Source organism: Centruroides vittatus, unplaced genomic scaffold (assembly GCF_030686945.1).
Source record: "Centruroides vittatus isolate TY-2023 unplaced genomic scaffold, ASM3068694v2 contig_3125, whole genome shotgun sequence".
In the NCBI taxonomy this organism is placed as follows: Eukaryota; Metazoa; Arthropoda; class Arachnida; order Scorpiones; family Buthidae; genus Centruroides; species Centruroides vittatus.
The window spans coordinates 167,835-188,691 of NW_027122014.1; the positions used below are offsets into that span (position 1 = coordinate 167,835).

Here is a 20,857-nt window from a genome sequence, read left to right on the forward strand (position 1 = left end):
TTACGGAACAGTCGTGACCGCCAAGCGTTTTTTGCCTTTTTAATACACTGTACAGACAATCTTATTGCTTCAACAAATGAATCAGCTTAATTGTCAAGCCAATGTTGTGGCAGTGTAACGGAGTTTTTCTCCTTCCAATCATTACATCAAGATAATAACCAATGAACAATGATACAAGATGAACTTGCGCCATTGTTCATTCGATCTGACATGCTTGTCATTCTATTCAAACTCGGTTTTCAATTCATTTTCTTATTGAAGAGAATACCAATTGTCTTTATTCTATTCTTCTCAAAAACCACAAAGAAACTTTAAGAATAAATGTCAGCACGACTTAGATATCTTTTAAATCTGATGTGTCGACAATATTCTGTAAATATATTATTCATTCTTATGTAAATCATACATTTTTAATTTTAGTTTTATGCAAAAAAAAAGTATATAAGAATAATAAAGTATTATGCATATTATAAGGATTTATGGTAGATGCGAATTAAATATTTTTCATACAGAGTAATCTATTGAATTCTCGATGAAGAAATGAAACTTTAAATGAATAAAACAAAAATTAAAATTTGAAATTATTTTTATATTATTAAATATTTCACGTATAATTCTCTAAAATTTATCTTATTTATTTAATTTTTAAACGTAAATGTCAACGACTCACTCCACGTGTTTCAATACTTTTCTGTGCAACCTTCAAAAATTTCTAATAGGACACTTAAAATTTTTAAATTTTATAAAGGTCAGGACTACTTTCTAACTCTTTTAAAGAAATCTTATGAGACAAAACTCTTTCATAAAATAGAAAATTCAGTTTAACTCATTATAAACACGTACTCGATGTACACGTAGAGAATTCAAGCCTTTTCTATTCGTCTTTTATTATTCTGTTTACAAAAGTCCTTTTCAGTAAGTTGAAAAAGAAAAAAAAAAAAAAATACAAAACTGATTAACATATTAAAACCCCACTAAACTTTTTAAAAAGTTACAAAATTATTGGAAAACTGTCAAACTTCATCGTGTCCCGTCAAGTATCCTAATTTTCATATCATGATTGCGACCCAACAGAGGAGAGATCCTTAATTATTATAATATGCTTAATTAGCGATTTTAATTATCATCTTCCTTCAGTAATAATAGTAATATAAGTAAAAAAAAAAACTTACTAAAAATTAAGTTGATTCATTCATATTAATATTTATAAACAGAATTTGTATTCCTTTTATAAAAATTAATTATTGTTAATTTATGCAAAAATTATATATTATAATGTATTTAAAGCCTTTAAATTGATATAAAATCTCAGAAAAAAATTATTTAATAACATTTTTCTACTATTAACTTTCTTCTTCAAAGTGTACAAAAGATACAAAAGTTTAATGGAGTGAAAAAACAATTTATTTAAAATATTTTCTTTCATATGTCTTTATTTATTTTATTTTTTAAATTAAAGAAAAAACATCCTAAAATTTCTATGATTTGTAAAAAAAGAAAAAAAAATTAATTCAAAAATTAAAATAGGGCTAAAACATATTTTTAAAATAATTAAAAATATGCTTGAAATGTGCACTATAAAAACCCTTAAAACTCTACTTATTAATATATTAAATGATTATTAAATTATATATATACAAAATTAACAAACAAACATGCATTATTTTCATGTCTGAAAATTTACATTTTAAAATTTTAATACACGGAATAAATATATATATATATATATTTATTTATTTATAATTTATATAAGTTTAAGTACATGCGAGGTATAGATAACTTACCTGAATTGATTTGCTCCTTCGATATGTTCGAATGTTTGGAAAAATGTCATACATCACTCGAGCAATGCTTACCAGCTGCTAACACAGCTGGTTTGTAACCAGCAACTGAATAGCCTTCTGCTGGTTCGATCATCGGCCACCGAGAAAATACTGGCGCTGTTAACACAACTCTTGTCAATTATAGACATACGAAATATTTCAAAGTTTCCACTACGTATAATGAGCATTTTCATCTTATTCGTCTTTTTTCCTCTCCGTAATAACACGTATTTCTATAATATTTTAACTCTTTTAGATATATATTTAACATTGCTTACACGAAGTTATATCTAAGTGTCCTATACGTGTTTAAGAGTTCTTGCTTAATACAATTAAAACAGTTTATGTAAAATTATGATTTAAAATGTATAAATAAAATGTACGGAAAGTTTATACAATTATAGTTTATTTATTTATTCTTTTTTATGATAAAAAATTATAAGATTGTTATGTAAAAAATTTAATAAAGTAGATTAATGTAAAAGGCGTGTTAAATATCATACTATAAAAATCAAAAATATTATTAAAAATTAATTATAAAACTAATATAAAAAATATTTGTATGTTATAATAAAGTTATTATTTAATATTGAATAAAAATATCACTTAAATAAGTATTATTTTATTTAAATTTTCAAAAAAATGAAAATAAATTTTAAGCATCAAAACAAACAATTAGTATACTCGTAATATTATGGATGTATTTATTACTGTATTACAATATCTAAAATTATAAAATGATGTTCTAATCGTAAATATGATTAACAATATTTATCCTTGTATAGTATTATATTTACAATAATACATACATCGCATTCAATCATCTTAGACTCATTTGTATCTGAATATATTCCTGGAAATAGAAGCTAATTTATTTGTTTGTTTTATTCGATTGTATACTGTAAATAAATTTTTAAAACTAAATAATATTAAAATATGGAATTAATAATTTATTTATAGTTTAAGGAAGATAAGTTTGTCTTAACTCACCAATGTCCATGTTAAAGCTTGAAAGAAATAGCTCATCACTTTTAGTATCTTCCAGATAATTTTACAAACTCTCCTATCTTCTATCTTAATAATAAAATTAAGAATAAGTATTATTTTCAAAAGTTCATTTAATATTAATAATTTTTTATTATTTTATTTTGAAAATAATAAAAAAACAAAAATCTATGTGTATAGGATATATGAGTTTGCATGGAGATTACGTTATTATATATTAAAGTGCTTTAATTAAACATTACAATCTATTATTAATTATTTTAATATTAAGAACTTTTGCTTCGTAAATTTTTTCTAATAAACAAAAGTTTAGTATTAAAATTAAGGAAAGACAGACGGTGGGTATTTATAGGTCTAGAATTTTTTAAATTGCAGCCCAATAAAGTTATAAAACACCTTTCGCTTTGAGAATAAAAAACAAATGTTCACTTCCTCCTGAACATAATGAAAAAAAAAAAAATGCGGTAAGAGCCACCTGCAAATATTATCACTTTGATTTGTTATTGTTAATTTTAGCAACAATAATAAAGGCAGATGTTATCAAACACTTCAGTTATGAACCCATTATTTTACATTATCTTAATAGATTGACATATTGAAACTTTAATAATCATCTAATATTTAATTTAGATAAATAAAAATACTTTAAAAAAACGAATCCTCTTACTATCTTTTTATCAATGATGTATCTGTGAAAGTTCTGAAATGTTCTTTCGAATCATGTTTTAAGGATTAACTGAAAATTTAAACGTTATAAAAGGAAAATTTTTAGAAATACGATATTTATTTTGCTACATATTATATTATATAAACAATTTTATTAATTTTATTCAATAATTTTTAAGCTAAAAATTCTTAAATGTTTTTAGATTGGAAAAATACGTTAAACTTGCTGATTTGTAGGATTTGACGTGATTATTTGTATCTATATTATATTTAATGCATGTTTTGTCGATATTTCATTAAATTTCATGCATAATATTTATCTTGGAGTTACAAGTTGTAAGTAAATATTCCTTATCGCATGCTACGTTATAGTGATTGTTTTAATGTTTCATTAAATCTATCCATCTTCCTCGTGGAATTTTTCATATTTATCATTTCCTGAGTCGAATATCACCTTATTTTCACAAATTAAAAAATATTTAAATCAGAATATTGACAAGATTCTATAGTATTTACAAGTATCATTCTCTAAATTATTTTATACAGAATTTTAAAATATTCCAGACTAAATGTATTGCATGTTTTACTTTTAAATGATACTTTCAATAGAATTAATTATAAATATATGCATAAATTAAATCAGAGATCAACAATAAGACTATAATAAAGTATAGAAAAATACACTTTGATTTGCTAACACAAGTTTTTACTCAAGATTTTGGGTTGGCATCTCATTATTTTCTTTACTGAAATAAAAACTAATAACAATCTTTACGAACTTATTACTTTTTAAATATATTATTTCTAATTTAAACCATTATTTTTTGCTAAAAATAGATATTTCGATTGTAAAACCTTTATGTAAAGATGCAAGTATTAAATCTACATAATAAACCTATATATCAACTGTGCATATCTTCATAAATAGATTTGTTATAAGCTATATAAACTGTATATATGTATACCTGTATTTGTATATTGTGTGTATACCTGTATATATATATACACACAGAATATACATACAGGTATATACAGTTATGTACTGTACACTGTGTACATGTGTATATTCAATGTATATACACCTTTATGTACAGTATAGGTTTGATAAATATTAATGTTAATGTTGAAAAATATACCATTAAAACCCATAAAATATAAATTATATAATGTTTCATTGTATAAATGATAAATATTTTAAAAGTTTATAACCAGAAATGAATATATTGCATCACATTATTAAGTAAACTTGTTTAAGAATTGAATAAACTCTTTCATAAATAATAATAAAGTCTAACAGACTCCCGAAAAGAATTTTATGCTTTTAAACGATAAAAAATTCATATATAAAACCAGAAATTATTCATCGTGACAACACAATAGGATAACATCTGCGAAACTCTCACTAACCGCCATTTTTTTATGACGTCACTCGCAGGTAATATAACTCTAGAAATGAATTTTTTAATGAAATTAATATTTAATTAATTATTCTAATTTGATTTATTAAGATAATATATAATATTAAATTTCAATCTTTCGGAAAAATTTCGATTATTAAAAAACAAAAAAAAACCAGACGACAATTTGTTGTCGTAGCGCGTTATTGTCATGACAACAAAAAACATGGCGGAAAGTAACAAATATGTTGGAACGGAGAGGAAATTTACATTTCATTTTTTACCCGATCGAAAATTTATTTGTTATGAAGATAATAACTGTAAAGATTTGCTTAAAAAGTGGTAAGAAATGCGTTATTCGGTGTAATTTCAAGTTAATCATCTTACAGGAATACACGTCATTGAGTTTATACTGTGATAAGGACATCAATTTATAATTGTTTATATTAATAATAAATTTTATAAACTATTATAAATCTAATTCTTTTTACCTCCATAATGTTTTATTTTTTTCCTTTTTATATTATCTACTTAGGCCTTGTTTATAAATAGGACTATTATACTAGTCCTATTTATAAACAAGGTACTAATATATAAAGGAAAAAAATATAATCTAATTGAATTAACTTTTTAAACTCTATATTATTATAATAAAATAAATTTTATTTTCTGAATATATATAAAACACAAATAACCTTTCATACATTTTACACTTTTAACATAATAAAAAGTTTAATAAAACATTATATATAAAATAAAATTCCATAGTGTATTACATTATTTACTAAATATATAATTAATAACATTTATTACAATTTGATAAATTGTAATAAATGTTATTAATTATATATTTAGTAAATAATGTAATACACTATGGAATTTTATTATTTCTCAAGATATCATTAATAAAAGTAGTGTTTTAACTCTATCCTTTTTCATTTTATATTTAATTACAAATTGATTTTTTAAGTAAATAAACTGTAATTAAATATTTAATTGTTATGTAAAAAATAAATAATATTTGATTTATTTAATTGTTTTATTTTAAATTATAAAGTATGATTAATTTTTTTTATTTCGATTTTTTATTAAGTAATGTATTTAAATTAATACAAAAAATAAATTAACTTTTTGTATTAATAATAAGCTCAAGCTATTATCAATACAAAAATTATTAATCAAAAAATAAATATATTAATACACATTTATTTAAAAAAAATTTAAATTAAATTATTTATTTGGCTTAATAGTCAAATAATAGTCTTTGATAATAAGCATTAAATTAGATGAAATTATTTAAAAATTTTGAATTGTCTTATTTTTATTTTTTTATTTGTTTTTCTTTTTAAATATAAAAGCCATGAAATTGTTCAATTGTAAATTTTTAAATTATTTTTTTGAATAAAATATCCCGTAAAAAGTTTATGATTTAGATTATTTATTAAATAAAATTCTTAGCTGTGAGCTATCTATCAAAAGAAAGTTCAATCAATTTTCACATTGTGGAAAAAATCGTTTTGGTTTTTCGACCCTCGGGGTAGTATAGGTAGAAGAAGATAAGAAATCCGCATTTATTAAGAAATCAATAAAAAAGTTGATATAATTTATAACCATTATGTTAATATTTTTTACTATCAAAAATTTCATAAGTTTTGAACACATTTACCTGTTGAACATGAACCGATGATCTGGTTATGTATTAAGAAATGCAATTAGAAATGTCTAAATATAACTGAAATTATTAAACTAAATATTAGTTCTTTTAAGATTTCTTTTTTTAAACAAAGTGATAAATTACTTCTAAATCTTTTATATCCATGTGTAAATTTTATTAAGAATGTTTTGAAAGCTTTAATATTCAACATTATTTTATAAATTTCATAAAATAACATAAGAAAATTACTATAGAATGAAAACAATTCAAAGTTGGGATTTGAAATTTTTGAAGATTTTAATGTTATAATTAAATTGATTTATAAAGTTTATATTCATTGTATTTGTCAGAGAATCGATTTAAAAAGCTTAAAAGTAATTTTGTGGAGCACAATGACCATCATGGTAGATCTGAAAAGTGCCTTTTGGAAATTTGAACAAGTTTGAGCGATGAGCGATTTTTCGAATGCCACCATTGTATTCCATCTTATGCATCGATCGATGAATAATCACAATACGATAATGGACTGAACATGATTGATGAAAGTTTTGTAGATTGTATTTATTATTATTTTTCTCTTATATTTCTTTCAAAAAGAAGGAAAAATTCTAATATTGATTCTTTTTTTTCCTGTTTATTCGAATAACTTTAAAATATTTAAATATACTTAAGAACGGATGTTGCTTAGCATCTTGCAGTTTTAGCTGTCTACATCTTCATGCGACAAACAAGTGACTGATCACCTTGAAATATGTTACGAGTGACCTAGTTATTAATTTGTTATTTAAACGCATCGATAAATACAGTTTTGTTTATGTATATTGATAAATGCATTATGTTATAATACGTAACAACCCTTTCAAACAATTCAAATGATTTTAATATAATATAATAATCCTTTCAAATATTCATTTAGACTTTTAAAAAGAGATCAACAACTGAAGATATAAAGATAAACTCTTCACGTAAAAATCTAAAACATTTTGTTTTTATTATAATTAGAAATTAGACTAATTTAATTTTAATATAAGAAAACATTCTAAATATTTTAAAAAGAAATAATTCTGTTATTTTTTTAAATTTTATTTATAATCAGGTCTCTATTGGATAATATGAGTATTCAATCTTTTAGTTTTGATGAAAAATTTCGATCTTATATGTTAAATGATTTTGTATGGGTAAGTATTAAATTTATCAAAATAGATTTATAATATAAAAATAATTTTACTCAAATTAAAACGTATGAGCTAAATTACTTTTAGTATAATAGAGTTTACATTTAAGATTTTTAATATTAATTAGTAAAATAAAATAAAATATTCTTTTCTTTCTGTTCAAAACTTATTTTCATTTCAGAGTTTCTTCCAAGATCCTGTGATATTACAATTCTTACAAGTTTATTACCGTGGTAGTTCGATTTCAGTGTCTACAGCAGCCACTGAAATAGAAATAGAATCAGTTCCAGCTACTTTGACGTCTATGAATTTTTTCAATCGTTTATATGACAACAAGATTGCACGTACTGACGGAAGCATCGTAAAATGCTATGAAGATTATATCGATGAAATATATATAGCAGACGAACTACGCAAGGTGAGTTCATAGATAAATATTTCTATGTTCTTGTAAAAAAGATTTATTTCCGTCAATTTCGTCCTTATACTAATAGAAATAATAAGATGCTCTCTAGAAAATTCGATACAATATTTAACGTAATTATATACTTTTAACAAATTTCATTTATGCATTTTAAACGAACATTATATTTATTAATAATATCATAAGATATAGACATTTAGCTTGAGAAAAGGTTGATATTACAATTTTATCAAAATAATTTATTTAAAATGATTATTGTAATTAAAAAATCTTCAAACTGTATGTTTCGAATTTATTTACAAAAGTTACAACCAGTAATTGTCAAAGCAAAAACAAATAATTATATAAATTCTCGAATTAAAAAAATTAGCATTATTTGTTTACATTTTATAATTGCATGTAATAGAAATAATTGAAATTAATTTGTTATAAATTCAACAAAGTTTTTATACAATATTATTTTTATGATAATTTTGAAAACTGATTTCAAAAGTAATTATTTTCAATTTTAAACATGAAAAATGTTTCTGATAAGAGAAACTAAAATGTCTATAATTTTTTTATTTTTATCAGGTTAATTTACAAGTAACAATATAAACAATGTTTAAGTATTTATCGAATAATATTGTTAATAACATTAATAATATATAATTTATATGCCGTTTACATGTTTTACAAAGTACTCAAGAGTCAAAGTCAAGAGTAAGAATTCCTATCAGGGATATTGGACTCTTAGTCGACTTGAGATATATCAGAAAGAAATCGAAATATGATAAGAGATCAAATCAAATAAGGATAATAATATTTGTATTATTATTAATAAATATAAATGGAAATTCAATAATACGAGTATAATGGAATTTGCAATGTATCTGAAAAATAAGTAGCAGACTCCTTAAATAACTGTCATTAAAAAGTATGGAGTTTGAAAAGCTGACAATATGTCCAGTTTCCCTATCAATACTTTATAGATCTAAATAGAAAAATGATCTCGTTGATCTTAGTTTAAATTATATACTCTTTTATCTTGAAATATAAAATGATAAAACAAAGCTTAGAATAAATATTAGTTCGAACATTATTTACTGTAGGCATGTCACTTACTACATCATTATGAAATTTTCCTCAAGAGATGGAAGAAATGACAATTTAGTCAAGTAATATTATAAAACAGACATAACTAATGCTAATTAAAAAGTAAGAAATTATTAAATGAGAAATTTCATAACAACATAAATGAGTTAGTTATTTTTATATTTTTTGGATATAGTTAAAGACACTGCTTCCTAAATAAAAGAAAGTATAAATTTCTCGTTATTTTATCAAATAAATTTTTAAATTCTCTGTTATAAATCGTGTCATATGTAGATTTGGAACAATTGACTATAACAATGACACTGGTATCTTTTCATGTTTCCAATAAGCACTTTTTCCATATTTATATCAAGCCTATATCTTTTAGATATTTAGGAATAGACTTAATCTTTCTCTAGCATAATTTTCTGCATAGATAAATTATATAATAGTTATTAAATATTACTAAGTTTTTTTTTATTTCTGAATGAAAATAAAAATTTTGATAAAATATTTTAAAAAACACTATATAGATGACAGATTCAACAATTAATTCTAAAAAATGTACACTTACGTATATTATAGTTTGTAAACAAATATTTTTTTAAAATTTGATCATCAGAAAGTAATACGCAGAGAACATTATTAAACAAGTCATAAATTGAGTATTTTGATAACTAAGTTAATTATCTAGTCCTTTTCGTTAAGATTTGCACTTGATTTTTTTCTTTCAATTCATTTAGTTACTATAATTATACATATATAACAACTTTAAGGATCAAACAGTAAAGAAAATATTAATTAATAAAAATTTCTATAAATTAAATTTAAAATAAAATCTTTATAACTTGAAATTAAAAGTCGTTTCTCAGTAATTGACAAATAAATATTTTTTCTTTATGGATTTTGTGATAGGAATTTTCAATTTTCAAGGATTCTTTATTTATTCACAAATACTTATTGCATTAAAGTTGCAATATTAAAGGTTGCATTCTGTCTAATAATTATTATATTTTAATACTCTGTAAAGATTCTGATAAAATTTAGAAACAGAAAAACGCTTTAATTTGACCAATCGTTATATGTATTTTCTTGAATGATTATAAATTGTGTGTTCAAAGCTTCTATACAATTGTAGTACTTTTGATGTCTTAAACTCGACAGAAATGTGTACTTTTGTCGCGTTTTCTACACTTTTACTTTGTTAAAAGTGTAGAAAAAGTCAATCAGTGGTTCATACACCCTTTCTATAACTTTTATAATTGGTCGTATTTCTAATTTTGAAAAATTTATTTTTATCTTTTTATTCTTTATATTTAATTTTATCTATAAATATCTATTAAATCGGATAATTTGTGCGGATGACAATTTTAAATTATTTTATTTACCCGGTTTTAATTTTTGGAATTTTTAAGGTTTTTTTTTAAACTCTGGAATATTTTACACAGTTTTTAGATCGCATTTTGATATTTAAAATCGCAGACAGTTTGGCTCCCTCCCAAGACCAGTTTTTTTAAAAAGAATTTCAACAGCTAAAGAGGGATTTAGACTCGAAATGCATTCAAAAACGACAATTCAAAGAAATTAATTTTGCCATACTCTTAAAGTCCTACATTTATCGAGTTTGGATTTAAGTATTATTATAAATTATGAATTACTTTCTTTCTGTTTCGGAAATTACAAATACGATTTCGCCAAGTAAAAGTTCTCGCCAACTTTTAGAAGTTTATGAAAACACTACGCATTATTTGAGAGTCGTGTATTTAAAAAAACATGACAAAAATAAATTAAACACTCTGATCCATCTTTTAAATGTTTTTCTAATCAAACTACTATACTCAGTTAGAAACTTATTCATGAATATCCGATTTAAAAATAAAAAATGTTCGTTATAGAATAAATAAATAAATAAATAAATAAAACAATTAAATAAGGAAAACGACTTATCATGAGCTTTATTTAGTGTATAGTTGTTAAATCACTGTCTAGATTAATAACATTTCACAATTATTCGCTTGCATCAGTAATACTAACAAACCATTATGTTTACATTATCAGGCATTTTATGATAACTATGGTAGCTCCTTGGGAATTTCACAGAAGCAACAATCGATTAATTGTAAAATGAAAGTGCTTATTAAATTGTAAGATAACTTTCTACGCAGTCAATTTTTACTCTGTGTAATAACAAATGGAAATCATAGACTAATATTTTAAATTTATAATTACGTTTAGATACAATTTTTAACAGTTTGATTTTTATTTTTATGCTAAATACACTACGGCGGATAACTTTTTAAGTGGGAGAAAAACGATTTGTTTAAATAAATCTATTGTTAAAAGTCTAACGTTACTTTAGAAAACATCTAAATATTTTTATTTAGAAGATCGTTTATATCGAATTACATCGTTAGAATATCGAATTATATTGTTTGAGGCTGAATAATTATTTATCTTGAACTAACTGAAATTTTAAAACGTCTAGGTTGATTTTTTTACAGAAAGCAGAATGCATTTTTAAGAAATAATGAATTATATAAGTAGAGTATGCTAAAAGCTAGTTCAAGCATTTTGTTTTGTTTTAGTCACCTCCTTTTTGTTTTTAGATAGACACACCCAAAGATTTCCGAGTAAAATTTTATCACATTTTACCATTTTTAATCTCAATAATTATGGCCACTTTGAGAATTGATAGAATAATTATTATCTTTCAAAGTAAAATGCATGGTAGATTGTATTTTATATAAAATTTTATAGATTAACAAAAGGAAAAATTAGCTGTTTTCAAGTAATTAAAGAAAAAAATAATTCTAAAATTTAAACACGATAATATTTAAGAAGTACGCAAAAGTCGAATATTCAGAAAATAAACTATTCAGATTAACTACTGCAAAACGTATTAATTTAAAACTTCTTAAAAATAGGCTATAGTGAAAACTATCTCCTCCACATAAAATAGAATTTGATTGTCTTTAATCTAAGATTAATATAAAATATATTTTATTAACTAATATCTTATAAAATTAATGTAACTAGTTAGCTAGAATATCAATTAACAAACCAGATTCAGATTCTCAATATTTTACTCTTCATAATAAAAGGGTAATATGAAGGTCCCTGTAAAACGATTTTCTCCTTATGGTTATCAGTTATGCAAAGAAACCAAAACACAATATTTATTCTTATACAGTATAATATAATTTTTTTTTACTAGAATAAAATACAAAAATAAATAACTTCGATACTTTTTAAATTGTAACTTTAATTATAAGCATTTTATTCTGAATTTAGTTCCTATTATGACAGGAGATATCTAAATATCTCTGTGTATAATAGGAATTAAATTCACTATAAAGAAATATGATTAAACATCATTAAAAGTTATTACAAAGTTTTAGAAATTAATACTCCATTCATTTATAGATAATACATAATTGCTGCAAGAAAGAAAATTTCTTATGAAATATAATGTTATATTAGCTTTTATAGCAATTACCGTATTAATAAAACAATTAAAATATACCTATGAGCAGTTCATCTTTCTTCTATTATTATTATTATTATTACGGTGTATATAACTATTTATTTAAGTTTGATTTAAAAATTCTATAATTTGAACATAATTATATTTTTACCAAGTCTTAGTGGTTTTTCAAATCTAAATTTAAATCTTTTACTGGTTTCCTCTTGAATCATCTCTACAATAGAATTGAAGTAGTAAGTATTTGAAACAGAATACTTCAATACTTTTGAATCAAAGAAATGAGACATTTCAAAGTAAAATGATGACATCTATCTATCGACAATAAAAATGAAAAATACTATTCTATTTAGAATTTCAAAGTGTTTTTATACTTACAGATTCAAAATTGGCACTAAACAATTTCAGTATATCGAAAATTCCTAATATTTTCGACAATGAATTGTTACTGTTTTGGATAATTTTACAAAAAAATTAAAATATTTAAAAACAATAACACTGATAACTATTGTGCTAAATACCAACGATTCATACATTCATAAATAATAATTAATTTGAAAACTCAATCATTTTTAAAAATTAGAAACGTTGACGTTTTCGTCGTTTAGAGATCTTAAAGGATTGCCTGTAGAATTTTTCTTTACAAAAACATATTGTATATATATATATATTTTTTTATTCTTTTCGGATGAAAATCTCTTGTTTGTAAAAGCTTGACATTTCTCTTTTCTAAATTCTTTTAAGTCATTGTCATTCTCAATGAATGAAAAGAATCGAGAATTGAAGCTGCTGAATGAACTTCCATCACCAATCTCTCCTAATAAGATTTCTTTAAAGGTTCACAAAGTTTATTCAAGTTTCGGTCTCGTTCGGAAATGGCGTCAATTGAGACAGTTCTCCAGATTTTTATCAGATCTTAATCTTATTCGAATCATTTTTTCGTACTTTTTATAACATCTATTCCTAGGATTTTCTATAGAGATACTAGAAACAATTCTATGGATGAATCATTGGGTTCTTCTAATAAACTCATGCTTCACGTAAGAATAAAATTGTATTTTTTACTTCTTTTTCTGAAGCAGGAAAACTACTTGAATTCAATTTTCACACTCAATTTTAAAGATTCTGCTAAAATTGAAAGTAGCACTTTTTCTACTTTCGATAATAAAGCGTTAACATTTTCTGCACTAAGTTTGAACATGATTGATCTTTGATGTAGAATTTCGTTATTTTTATTTATCTATAATGTCGTTGCTGTAAAATTATTATTTTTTCTTTTTCGAGAAAGTTGCTCAATTTTCAACTATTCGGCAACTTAATCGGAACAATAATCGAATGGTTTGACAAAGTTCGTGTTGTTTTCATAATGAAACATTTCAGATATTTTCTTCGATTCATGCTGATATAATTTTTCATACTTCGCTCTGAATTTGATATTATCGAAATATGACAATTTAATATAATGCACACGAATGTAGAGTACAATTTAATATAAACGCTTTCATAGAATAATGTAAAACAGAACAAAGAATATTAGGCCTAATCATTGAATCGGTTAAAGTGAGATATTCTTATTAATCTTTAAATTATTGTATATATTCTACATATTATGTGTAGACCATAGATCAACTGACCCTAGATGGGACAAGCAAATAGAAAAAGAATAAGCAATAATAGAAAAAGAATAAGCAATAATAGTATTAGCAACAATAGAAGTTCCTATTATTTATTCTTCTTTGATATTCTTTTCGTTTTCATCTTTTTCTATTTAGTGTAAGATTTTTTATGATCAGACATAACCTCAATTACTTTCTCTTTCTTAAAGAGGTTCTTATGCAAATTGTCTAATTTGCTATTATTGAATTTAGTAATCTAGAATAAGTTACATTCTCTATTTTCTTTATTGTCCGTGATACTGAATACCGTACTTATCTTTATTTTATTTTATTCAGAATCATCTATTTTAATAAATTATCTTTTTTAAAAATTAGTTTCTATTCATTTTTATGTAGAATATGAAAATTATCTTAAAAATTTTCTTGATCTAGAGGAAAATCTGGATTGAATATCTATATTTTATGTATGTGTGTATATATGTATATATAATTAAATTAAATTATTTTTTAAAAATCTTGCAACGAGTTGCTTAACTTTCTCGGAAACATTTAAAACTGCACGTGTGGCGCCATCTGTTATGATATTTCATTATTAAAAACTTTTTATATTTTAATTATTATAAAATGGCAAACAGCTTAATTTTGAGGGTCGGAATGGGTTTTATAAAATTATATATATATATATATATATGTTAATAACGAGTAAAATCCAATTCTACTCGAGATATGACATACGACCTTCTTTGTCTCACCACCCCTCCACTTTTAACGATCAAAATTTAATAGCACCAATCCCGCTAATACATTAACCTCCCTGCAAAATTTCAGAAATTTTCGGTAAAAATCACAGGAGTTATTAAGCTTCAGAGAGGGTAAACAAAATTGTGTCACCCACCCACCCATTTACACAAAAACAAACTAACATTCATAAATACAAAAAAAAACCCCAAAACTTTTTTGCATTTCTCGACGTTTCAAAGTCCCCTGGGTCGAAAAATGTCAAAATCTTGGAGGATCATTTTTGACCGATTGTCATACTTTCCCTCTTAGCAGCTCTATCTCAATGCTAGTGCATATTCTTAGTCATCTTTTCTAAGATCATTAATATCCACTAATTATTGTAGTTAATATCTCTAATTATAGCCCATAGGTTTATGATCATAGACACTTCATATTCAGCAGATACTATATAAATTAAAATAATCAATACTTCAAGTATTATTGAACAAAACTTATAATACTTTTATAAATTATATAAGAAAACAAGTTTTAAAAATAGATCAATTTATAGGAAGTAGCCTATTAAACTTTTAATGAAATGTTTGATAAGTTAGGAGTAACACTTCACATTAATTAACAAAATATAGTAAATAATGTGTATAGTAAATATGAATGGAAAAAAATAATTTAATAGGTAAATGAAACAAGACGTGCTTTAATAACAGTCTTAAGTAGCATTTTATTATAATTTGTAATGACAATAATAATTTAGTTAACAAAATTAAACATATTACTATATTATATAAGCAAATTTTAGCGTTGAATTAAGTTTTTCTTATGGCTAATTACCATAAAATTCTGCGTATTCATATTTGGCTTAGCTTCCTCTTTTGATTTAATATTTTCTTTTCATTTTATTTTATCTCGAATTAATATGGCTATTGATGCTTAACACTCAAAAATACTATTGTTATTTAAATAAATTAATTTCAAAACCACTTAACTGTATGATAATATGACCTTTTCGCAGTTTATAACGCGTTTCATCTTATTTGTCTTAATTTTGAAAAATTAAAAACAAAAAAAAATTTAAATTATGATTTGATAGCTGGTCACTGCATTATAAAGGTTTCTTGTTACTTTATTAAATTAATGATTTCTGCTCTGTTATGTCATTTAAAAAAATCTTTTGTTTGAAGTTCCAATCGTGCGCTGAGAGATATTGCTTTGTCTATCAGTTTACCTATTGATAGTAATGTTGTGCATCTTTGCGATGATAATAAATTTATTATTCTGTTGTCTGTTACTTAGCTATTACGAGCAATTTTTTTTCTTCAGTTTGTATACTGCTAATGATATTGTACTCTTTGTTTAACAATAACTTATTACTTATTCATTTAGCTTTAATTATTTGCTGTTTGAAAAGGACTTTTTATTGTTTCGTACCCTATTTATCTTCCTTTTTTCCTTCCTTCCTTTTGACATGATTTTATAATCTGGTATTGAATTTAAATATTCTTATAATTTAGTTCTGGCCAAGTTTAATGTTCGATATATTTCTAATTCAGCTATTGATCAATATCGCTTAAGTCGTAGTACGGAAGCGAGATGTGTTTCATCAGATATGACACATTCGCATTACGAACCCGAACCTTTCTGAAGCGATTTCCGTCTCTCTACTTCCTAGATAGCCTTTATACTGTACTGTACTGTACGTATATTATCCCCAGAACTGAACGAACTTATATTTAATTATTGTACTTTGTCACAAACATTTGAAATATTTGTTTGGCTGATTATAGGAAAATTAATCTTACCAAAGTCTGTTTGTAGATTTAATATTTTATACTAAAATTGTTGAAATTATCAGTTAGGTACTGTACATCGTATTGAAGTAAACTAGTCACATTTAATTTTTTAATTAGGCTATTGTGAGTGCGAGTAAAAGTGCATATTTTCATTTCAATGACGATTAAGACAAATTTCTTGCTTTCGACAGTACGGTATTGGGAACTTTAACACTATTAATCTGTCTGTAGAGTGAAAAATATAAAACATATTTCGATAATATTAAACTCAAATAGATACTTTATATTGTATTGTACACTCCTATTGTATTTGACAGATAACTTTGCTAGTAAAAATAGAAGTTTGCTTATCATTATATTCTCAAAGATACGCAGTACAATAATAGTTACTATTCAATCTTTTATTGAAAATTTTATAGTGGCATAAAATTTAAGCTTTTATTATAGCATGCCGAAAAATTTTAGGACTTTAACAAAGATAAATACATTTATATCCGAATTAATAATTTATATTATTAATTACAAGTTAATGCTTTTTTTTCTATAAGTTTAAATGGAAGGAAATGTGATTTTTTTTTCAGTTCTAACAAAGAAGCAAAAGTTTCGAAGCTTATTAAATATATTTTATTAATTAGTAGAAAATATTCATAACACATGCCATTTTAATTCATTGTGAATTTATTCATAAAATCTTTCTACGAACTTTAATTAAGTAACATTAATATTTTTATTTAATTATTTAAATTCAAAAATTATTTTCGTAATTTTTCAATAACTTCTATACGAAAAATGGCTTCCTTGTATAATTAAAACGCAAATTAGTGGGAATTATAAAAGAAAACCCATTACATTATATAGTGTATTGCTTATCATTGTTTCGAATAATCTTACTAAAATTAAGAGCAAAGTTTATTGATTTCTGATCTTCAACAATGACATTTGCATCGATATAAACGATTCGATGCATCATCTTTCGGGTGATGGCAACTGCCATAGTTTTATTCAAAATCATATCTTAGGCCACGATCATACATCAATCACTAGTAGTGACTGATAACATTATTCAAATTTTTATTTTGAAACTAGTGATCCATCATACGTTAACAATAAATATCATCAAAAGGATAATTTTGCTATATACTGTATATAATTATTATATATAACCAATTAATTTCAAAAATCAGAAATATATAAAATATCTTAACAGCAAAACTGCGAAATTTGTTTCTTAAACTTTTATTTAGTAAATAACATTTAATTCTCTAGCGCCATCTGTAAGCTAATTTGGGAATTATCTAGAGAATTTTGGGTTTTTTTTTTCCTTTCTAAAAATTGAAGTTTTGTTCAATCATGTTAAAAATCATGTCAAAAATTAATAATTTTTAATAGGATCTAAATTAAACTTAAATTAAATGCTATTACATGGCTATGTTATCATAGTATTGTTTTACTATTATTATACGACAATCAGATATTAAAAAAAATATAAAATATATGTTAATATTTTTGAAACTGCTCATAAATTCAACAAAACTAAACGTTAATATATATATATATATATATATATATATTATATATTAACGTTTAATTCGTTAATTTCTCGTTATTTTTTTACATCTGATATATGTATATTAGTTGTATATAAAGTTAAAGTTGATAAAAAGTTGATTTATAATACAATATATATATATATATATTATAAATCAACTTTAACATATTAATATATTTTTACATTTTAAAAGAAGGAAGATAACTAAAAAATAAATACTGTATAAAGATGTTTACTTCTAGTAATAGAGAAAATACTTGTTAAAGTTTTGGCTCCTTTCTCAAACCATCTTCAGCTTGTATAAAAAATATTGTACTTGAAATAGTAACTAGAAAATCAAAAATAAGAACATGATTATAGAAGAATTTTACATATAAATAATTTCTGTACAATAAAAATTTTATAAATGTAATAATATAAAACAGAAATTTTGACGTTATATAGAAATATTACAGTTAATCTGAAAAATACCTTTCTTTTTTTCAGTTTTTGTTACAGACAAATTTTATAAATATTGCTAAAATTTTTATTGTATTTTATTTTGCAGATGTTGATAATAGAAGAAAGTGATAATTATGATAAGTTTACTCCCATAGAAAGAAGGGAATTTTTATTTAGACTCTTCGCGCATCTCTGTTTAGGAGGAAGCATATGTCAATATGAAGATTACATTAACGACTATCTTAACGTCGCCAAGCAAATATATAAGGATATTGTTAAGTACGTAATAGCAATCTAAATTTATTTTATTTATATTATGTACGAAGTTATCTACTTTATTTTATTTTAGTGTGCAAAAAGATCCTGAAACTAAAGAGATTAGAGTCATATCAATTATTACGAAAGTTAACTGTTATGTGAGTATATTATTTCCATTTACTTTATTTTTAACAATAAAGTTAACGTTTTAAACACTTTTACAGAATGACAATGTTAAATATTATCCATCCAGTTATGATCACTTGCAAAATTTTGCTTACTTAATAATCGATCCTATTAAACAGCACGTTAACGTATTTTCACATGTTTGGAATTGAAAAATAAAATTTAATACAACATTTATTGATCTTTATTGCAACATATAACTTATTTATAAAGTTAAAAGCCCAATTAATTCACTGTATGTTTAAATAATATTCATCCTTAAGTCTTCAACAGTAGAACCTATTTATTCTTAGCCTATATAAAATATTTATGTAACTATTGATATTTAAAGATTGTAAAATAAATTTATAGTTTATTATTTTTATCAAATTAGATGAGAATTTATATTGTAACAGCGATTTTCAAGATAATATATGCTCAAATAACATTGAAGTATAATTATTAAATATAAGATGATTACTTTTTGTCAGAATAATGATGTAAAATGATACGCTTTTACATCATTTCTATATTTTCTTTAATGGGAAAGTGCAAAATGACGTCAAATTGAAATGATAGCGTAGAGTATATATACAAGATAGCTGACTAGTCTTTCTTATTTGACAATTGTCTGAGTAGCGAGATTTAATGCAATTGTCTTTTAGATTATGTTAACATTAGCAGGTGCGCGGCGCAATCACCTCGCTAATATATACGATATAGTCTGAATTAAATTTTTTTTATGTTTCAATGTAGATTGTACTTGTTTTTGTTACAGCCAAACAATAAGGATCTTTAGAAATATGCAGGAATCAATATACCGGTATGGGATCGTTCATAAGTTATGTAAAGCTATTTTTATACTTTTCAACTATCTGTAACGCTCAGTAACGCGTCGCACATATCCACCCTCAAAATTACGTAACCCATATCCTATATCCCCTTAACTGTACTAAGGCATAATAAGCTTACACAGCACAAAGTACTGAAACTATTGTTGTTTTATTATTTACGTACTAAACAGTGACATATACAATAGAGTTTGCTATCTGCCTCTTGGAAACAAACATGAATCATTCTGTTAAATAAGGAGTGAGATTTCTACCATTATCTAACGTTTTTGTAAATACCCATACTCCCTTGTAAGGTATTGTAACTATTATCTGCGTATCCACGAACCCATATCTGCGTTTCGAAATTTATGGACAGTTCCTGTGTTTACAAAACAAAGAATAATTTAAAATTAATTGCGTTGATTGGCTACGTGCAAGACGGATACTTGAGATTAAAAAAAATTATATAATGTAACAATTTTAATTAAAAAATCACTTTAAATAATTAACAAAGTAAATTTTTGAAGTAAGAGACAAAATAATGGCGACACCTCCAGCTTGTTGGAATGTTTATTTTCAGAAAAATTTAAGCTTCTGACTTATTTTAAGTTATTATTATTATTACTTTATTACCCTATCATACAAGTGTTCTTTTTTTCCCCATTAACTCACAGCGATAAGCATTAATTTCATTTTAATCAAGTTTTTGTTACACGTGTTTATGGATAAACAAAGTTTAATGTGATTTAAATTAATAAATCGTGATTA

The 20,857-nt window shown here is 23.7% G+C and overlaps 1 protein-coding gene across 1 annotated transcript; it reads left to right on the forward strand.

The window, feature by feature from the left end:
• The first annotated feature begins 5,077 nt into the window (after nt 1–5,077).
• Nucleotides 5,078–19,450, forward strand: LOC136973243 (cilia- and flagella-associated protein 300-like). Its single transcript, XM_067267949.1, has 6 exons — nt 5,078–5,233; nt 7,642–7,723; nt 7,902–8,138; nt 18,940–19,112; nt 19,183–19,249; nt 19,316–19,450. Exons 1-6 carry the CDS (start codon nt 5,103–5,105, stop codon nt 19,427–19,429), a joined length of 804 nt encoding a protein of 267 aa, XP_067124050.1. The 5' UTR covers nt 5,078–5,102; the 3' UTR covers nt 19,430–19,450.
• The last annotated feature ends 1,407 nt before the right edge of the window (nt 19,451–20,857 follow it).